Source organism: Aristolochia californica, unplaced genomic scaffold (assembly GCF_029961685.1).
Source record: "Aristolochia californica isolate CCGP_79_NKW_82.1479 unplaced genomic scaffold, dmAriCali1.0.hap1 SCAF_7, whole genome shotgun sequence".
Lineage (NCBI taxonomy): Eukaryota > Viridiplantae > Streptophyta > Magnoliopsida > Piperales > Aristolochiaceae > Aristolochia > Aristolochia californica.
The window spans coordinates 5,683,021-5,690,799 of NW_027182268.1; the positions used below are offsets into that span (position 1 = coordinate 5,683,021).

General features: G+C 36.6%; 1 protein-coding gene across 1 annotated transcript; it reads right to left on the reverse strand.

Annotated features, from left to right (window-relative positions):
- Nucleotides 1-3,832: 3,832 nt before the first annotated feature.
- Nucleotides 3,833-4,273, reverse strand: LOC137936309 (uncharacterized). The gene has a single exon (XM_068780893.1). The coding sequence runs from the start codon at nt 4,271-4,273 to the stop codon at nt 3,833-3,835; it is 441 nt and encodes a 146-aa protein (XP_068636994.1).
- Between the last annotated feature and the right edge of the window lie 3,506 nt (nt 4,274-7,779).

The window sequence follows — 7,779 nt, forward strand, 5'->3', positions numbered from 1 at the left end:
AGATGTATTTTTTTTAGGAAAAGAGGGTCTCATACAAAGAAATTTAACAAACGCCCCTCTCCTTCATTCATTTTTTTTTTTTTTTCATTCTTACTTATTCGAACTAAATAACATGATGCCATGTATAACTCTTGTGATATAGTTACATTACATGTAAGCGGCCATTGTGGCTCCATATGCTTAAGTTGGTCGTCATCCCACCACATTGACATATGTTACTAAAAGTCATGACTTGGTAGTTTTTTTCTATGATTAAGAAAAAAGTATACATCGAAATTATACCTAAATTTTAATTTATATATCAATAACTTAAAACTTGATTTCTTTATATTTTGTGTTTATTTCTTGTTTCATGTACTTATAATTGATACTTATCCGAGATTTTATTTTTTTATTATTTTTAATAATAAGAGAATAATAATAACAATTTGTAAATATAATGAAGACAATCACATTCACGTAAAATAGTAAAAAAAAAATTAATAAAAAATTTAGGTACAACAAACTTTTGTTCGACATAGTCTGACCTCCTTTCCCTCTTATATTTACAATCTAAGCAATAAATCAGGGTATGCTTCGACCAAAGCCCTGATCGAGGTATGTGATATCTAACCATCCATGGCGATGGGTCCTTTCTTTCAAAACAATCATAAAAGTTGATCTTGACCATCTAACATATACAATTAAGATTTGTCTACATTAAGAATGGCTAATGATCGTAACCTTGTCTAATGTTGAAGGCTTAAATATACCAAGACTTCATTCATTTTCATTTTCATTTTCCACCCCTATTTGTTATAAATCCAACTAGGTAACATGTCACATCCTTATGTGGCCAAAAAATTTTTAGCCATATAGATAGCTAAGCAACTTCATTGGTTGAACGTTGGGATGTCATCTAACATTCCTCTTCAAGTTGGAGGAGAGAAAACATCATAGATACCCAGTTTGCTACATATAATGGTTAAAATCTTGAATGTGACTGGTTTCGTAAGAATGTCTGTTACCTGTCTTTGTGATTAAACATGTCTGAGAGATAAAATACCAGCATGGAATTTCTCTTTTATAAAGTGGTTATCTACCTCAATATATTTTGTCCTCTCGTAGAAGACTAAATTTGAAGTGATATGAATAGTTGCCTGGTTGTCGCAATATAATTTCATATAAATTCTTTTATAGAAACCCAATTCAATAAGAAGGGAGTTGATCGATAGAAGCTCACTAACTGTGTGGGTCATAGCTCTATATTATGCTTCTGTACTAGATCTCGCAACAATATTCTGTATTTTGCTTCTCCATGTAATTAAGTTAACTCCAACTAAGTTACAGTACCCAAAAGTGGACTTCCTATCGTCATGTGATCCACCCAAATCTGTATCAGAATTTACCTTCTATGTTAAAGTGGCCATGATTATTATAGAGAAACCCTTTCCTTAGAGCTCCTTTTAAATATCTTGTATCCGTTATAAGTTTGCTAATGGGCAAGTTGTGGTTTGTGCATATACTGGCTCACCACACTTACTACATATGATATATTCGGTCTGGTCACTATGAGGTAAATAAGTTTTTCCACAAGACTCTGATATTTACCTATTTTAACATCTTCTCCAGAGCTTGCATATAGCTTTGTAGAGTGTCGACACCCCATAAACCTTGTGTCCTCAAATAGATCCAAAACATATTTCCTATGAGATAAAACAATCTCACGCTTTGACTGGAATACCTCAATTCCCAATATCTTAGAAGTCCAAAATCTTTCATTTTAAATTTTTTGTATATCTTATCTTCGACTTATTTTATGCTGCTTACATCACTGCCAGTTAACATGATATCATCCACACATAAACTGCCAGTAATACTCTTCCTCTTAAAGTATTATTGACAAAGATAAAATAATCTATTGATCACCGACCGAATCCAAATGCAACATTGTTTGGTTAAATTTGTCAAACCAAACTCAAGGAGACTGTTTAAGCCCATATAAAGACTTCCTAAATCTGCAAATCGACTCCCTATCAACCGCAAAACAAAATGTTGATGTATATATCTATGTTCTTTAATATTCCCATTCAAAAAGGTATTTATTACATCCAATTGATATACCAACCAAGAGGAATTAACGACAAGATATAATAAGATGTGTATCGAGTTTAATTTAGCCATTGGGGAGAATGTTTCTTCATAATCTACTCCATAACAATAGGTACCCTTTTGCAACGAGTCGAGACTTAAGGGGAGCAACAAAACCATCAAGATTGTGCTCTAATACCATATTGAATTTAGGATCCCAAGGTCCTTGGCCAAACTGGTAAGAGATGAGAGGAAGGAGAGGAGAAGAGAGGAGAGAAAGAAAGAAGAAAAGAGAAAAAGAGAGAGACAGACTAGAGAGAGAGAGAGTTTGTAAGAAGAGAGAAAGACTAGGATGAATTTGAGAGGAGATGGGAGATTTAATGCTCTACCCCATTCTATTTATAGTTGTGGAAGGAAGTTCACAATGACTACAAAGCCCTTAGGGCTACTAACTTTGTAAAAGAAAAAGCGTAAGTAGATATACATCATCTTCCCTAATTACATCCTTGTGCCATCCTTACAAAACGTCAATTAATTACCTCATTTGCCGTCTCTTGACTTGAGAGAGGTATTTACATTTGTACCACTTCGGGATGTCTTCCAACACCTTCAAACATCTTAAACTATAAACACTAACCGTGTGTATTAACATGACTCAACTTCATATTTATTCATTTTAATATTAACAGTTGTACACATAAGTTTGCTTTACGAATCCTCTAACTCTAAGTTCTTTAAATATTATAAAATCTTTATATTTTTTAAGGATAGGTAGAGTGGACATGATTGATGTAACCTTTAATTTTTTCTTAATTATGGCTCGAAATGAGATAAAATCAAGATCATCCATTCGTGAGGGATGCTTTAGTATCATGTATCTATCGCTATTTCGTGGGTTGTGGGTAATTAGTATGGTAGCATACACCACTATGTGAAACCTTACGATATTGATCCATTTGTGCAATTATAAGAAAATAAAATGTTAGAAATTCTATTTTTATAATTTTTTCTATTGGACTAAATTCGTTTAATTGATTTTTTTGGTTTTGTGTCAATTTTAGACCAGGAGGAGGTAAAGTTTCCTTTTGGAGCATTATGAGACACATTTTTCTTAAAATTTTGAAGGAAAAGAAGGATTAAAGAAATAATTTTTTCCATAAAAAATCAACTTAATTACTAAATTGTTAGATTATCAGATATAATTATAGATTTTTACATGGTTTCATGTACCAGAATATTTCGGATATTTGGGTGCCTGGTACGGTGATATTCCCTGAGAACACCTGAAATTTGCCAAAAAGAATAGGGTTTTTTTTTTACCAAAATACCTAATTTCAAGAACGCCATAAATTTATTTTAAAAAATACTTAACTTTGACCGGTCTAATGTATACGTGTGTACAGTCAAAAGTGATACATAAGTATTAGATGGACACGTAGGCTTGTTCAGCCGATCCAAACGTTATTCATTATGGTGGATCCTGTTGTGGCTCCGCTAAAAACAATTCGTGACGGAGAGACGGTGGCTCATGATCATTTAGCACCCAACTTAAAGGAAGCCACCTGAGTTTAAATCAAACGATCAGGACGTGAAGAACTTATCCGACATCTTTTGCATCCGATCCTCTACACCAGATTTGTTTATTTACAGAAGAAGCAGAGGCTCGTGGAAACAAAGAAAAGATTAAAAAAAAAAAAATGAATTTCTTCCTGTTTATAGTTTACACAAGGAGTCGTAATTTTACGAACCAAGCAGACTTTGATCACTTACGTGCGGACACCCATGCACCGGCCGTCTCTTCTTTGTACGTCTTCGAATGCAAATCCACCTCCTTCCTCTTCTTGCTCGTCGCCTGAATCAATTTCGACCAAAACCCACCCTTCTTCTTCTTCTTCTTCTGCTCCTCCGCGGTTCTTTTCTCCGGCACCACCGCCACTGTCCGGCTCCTGAACAGCCCTCGCTTGACGTGATTAAAAGTCGCAAGATCGTATCCGTTGAACGAGATCTCCACCGGCGAAGACGGCGAGGAGGCAGAAGAATAATAAGAAGAGACGTCGGAAGACGACGTCGACAGCGAAACCTTCGTCTTGTTGGAGGAAGAGAGCTGCGACAACCGATCCCGCAGGCAAGCGGAGCAAACTCCCGGAGATTGCCTTTGTTTGGGGTGCTTCTTGCATCGCGCTTCTGCTCCTGACCAGCCCATGTTTTTCAGAATTGCGTCTTTCCGCTACTCTGGTTATCGGGTTTCTTTCTGGGTGTGGATGTGTTTATATAAAACTAGGAGCACGAGGGGTAGGATTTCCTGGATCTTTCCGTATTTTTAAAGCTTTATAGTTGGATTTGTTCGACTGGATGGAATTCTAGAATTGGGTGCGGGGGCGGGTGCAGGGAAAGTGGCCAAGGGACCACCTTCGACCTTCCGTCATTAAGGAGATGAGGCTCGGATTGATTAATCAAGGTCAGACGCGAAGCTGTCGAAATTCCAAAGTCAAGAAGTGCCGTCTTCCTCTTCTTGACTAGCTGCTCTGGTTTTCGGGTCCAACCAACTAGACCGAGTGAAGAAAAACACGAAACTACCTCGAAGCTCTACCGCTGTTTGTGTCGGTGTCGGTTACAGACCGATAAGCCTTTTCATCGATGCTTGTCGTGTTACTCAATCGGGACAAAAGCTACTTGCCAGGTGCAAACTCGGTACCGTATCGGCATCATTGAACCCGATACGTGTAAGATCCAATAAATAAGTGGGCCAGCGAGACGGCCGACACGTTTAGAAATTGAGGTACTAAATTGACGTCCGACCAAAGAGACTTCAATGCAGTGGATCGGGGACAAATAGTTTTCCGCTTCAGAACGGTACGTCAACCTTCGGTTTTAATTGGCCGGCTCAGTAATGCACTGTGGACCATCCCAACCCGGTAACCCGGTTTTCATGATCATACTCGTGGGGCCTGTACACCTTGACGGCCTTGATTCATACTTAGATGCTGCTTATGAATGTCATTTTTATTATTTATTTTACCTGAATTTTCTTTTCATTAATTTCTATAAAAAACATTATTTTTATATTAAAATCAGACATTATTAGATAATACTATGTTAAAATAACTAATAATGCTATTTTACTAAAAAATTAGAAATCAATATTTTTATTTTTTTAAATCTAAATAATAATAATATATGTTAATGGGGCAATTTTTTAATGACCAAAAAGTTTACCGGGAGTACGCCATTTAAAGGTCAAGTTTGAACTGAAACTGACCGGATGGAGCTTACGTGGCAGGAAGTACCGTACCAAGTCAGGCATCGACTGGCTGGTTGCACGTGGGTTGGCAGCTGAGTCCAAAAGGAGAGGCACACGTGCGCCAAGAGTAATTTGTCTCGGACGAAGACGTCATCGGGATGGCTTCCCGCGTCTGGTGCGGTTTGTGCCCTAATGCGCGGACCAAACCCACGAGATAGAGGAAGTGGGCCCCTGGCGGCCCATATCGTGTTCTTTTTGTCCATGGGATAGGCCTTTTAGTTAGGATATGTTAAATGTGAGAGATGCGCGCATTACATTATTGAATACTCAACTGTTCTTCTAGTGTCCTTCATATCTTATACCATTAGGTTATGACTAAGGAAACTTCCTTGTCTAATAAATTCCACTTTGAATCTTCGTATTTCATTGATACTTAGCCGTTTGATTCCATCAAGAACGAGAATTACAAAAGGGTTTTTCTTTGTCTAATCAATTCCACTACCCCTCCCCCTCTCGAAGATGTCGGATTTTCGGGTATATCAAATTACTGAGCATGATTTGGCGAATCTACGTTAGAAATGAGTCTATTAGTACTTAAAATAAGTCTTAGACATTCTTAACAAGAATAATTAAATATGTGCATAAAACTTGAAAAATGTTTAGGATAGTGGGAAGGGTTTGAGGCAGGATTTAAAAAATCCATTCCCTAATATGATAGAGTTGGACACTTTCAACTTTTTCTTCGCCTTTCAACCTCATCTCACTACCCTATTCATACTTTGTATTAGGAATAGTTTGGTTTTACAACCCTATCTTACCTTGCAATCTTGTCTTACCCTATTATGGAGTTGATTTTCAATCTTATTTGTCAAATAAATTATATAAAATTTAAAATACTATTAAATCTAAGCAAGAAATTCAAAGGTGTACATGCCCAAAACCGAAAAAGATGGGGAAAAAACCCATCCCCTTTGTCCTTAGTGAAATTAAACAAAGGAGGTTATGGATGACAAAGCCTTCTAGCTCCGATGTTTCAGCAAGAAAAATATAACTTAGTTTCATCTATGGAACATAAACATTTCATGGATTGGGGGAATGATTGAATAAAATTAAAAGATATCATCAACAAGATAAAGTTTTTTTTTTGCATTTGCACAAAACAACAGGAAAAGTAATTGAATGATCAGCCATAAAGGCACCACGGGTTTATTTTCCTCTGATTTTGTATTAGAGCTATAAGAAACTTATTTTTCTATATACTTTAACATCTCAAAGGATAAAATGGATTAACATTTTTTATCCTTTAAGGGTTTGTTTGGAAAAATAGAAAAAAGAAAAAAAATGGGTTTTTTTTCTCTTGTTTGAATGCTCGTAGAAAATAAGAGAGAAAACAAAAGAGAAATATGGTTTATTTTCTTTGGATGCACAAGGAAAATGGAAAAGAAAAGAAAATTTAATTTTTATTCAATTCAACCAAGCTGGAAAAGTATTTGGTCAAACTCAAGATAGATACTTGTTTGGTCATATGTTGTTAAATTATAGCGTCTAATTAACGCCTTACGCTGAGTTGGTACGCGAGTAGACTTTCGCGGTAAGGTCACCGTGGGGGTTAGAAGGGGGCAGGGAGCCCCCCTCCGGGGATGTGGAGGAAGAGCCCTTGCAAGATCCACAATATATTGACTGTTGTTTCATTAAGGCCATTTTGGAAACTTTACTCTTGTAAAACGGTTGTCCTAGTTTTCTCTTTATAATTGAGGGGCGCCGCTATTAGGGTTTTATTATTCATCATTGTCGAGGAGAATCTTGAGTTGCGGTCCGAGGAGAGGTTAAAGAAAAACACCTGTAAGTGTGTACAATTTCTCTTGTAAACTATTTCATTTTCATAGTCGATTACTGCAGCAGCAGAAGAGAAGACGTAGTCTCACCTTGAAGCGAACATGTATAAATTTTTGTTGTCTTTATTTTCGTGCTTGCTTTTTCCTTCCACGTTTATTATTATCGCTTTCATTAGTTTGAAATTAAGACATCTAATTCCTAACATATGTAACTTATTTCTTGCCACCTAAAGGGATTGACCGTTACTTGAATTTTAATCATTTTAAAAAATTTTCGATCCATCTTGGTTATGGATATTGTGCATCCTAATTTTAACATTTATCTATTGTAGTTTCCTTGTAATGCACATTCGAGGGAGAAACACTCACCTCTCCCTCATCGACAATCGTGCCCACTTACAGCACTACCGCCACTACCTCCATTTTGATCCGTACAAAAACATACAACAAGGGCCTAACGCTCGAAAAAGCAAAGCTCGAAACATTCACAGATATGCCAATTTTTTAGATTGAACCATTCACTCATGGTTACACATGAAAGATTACAATAATACTTACTGGTACCACTGTGCTAGTCTTGTGTTAGGTAGGAGGAAGGATTGAGCTTTCCTCGGGAAGTAACAATGGAAAGGG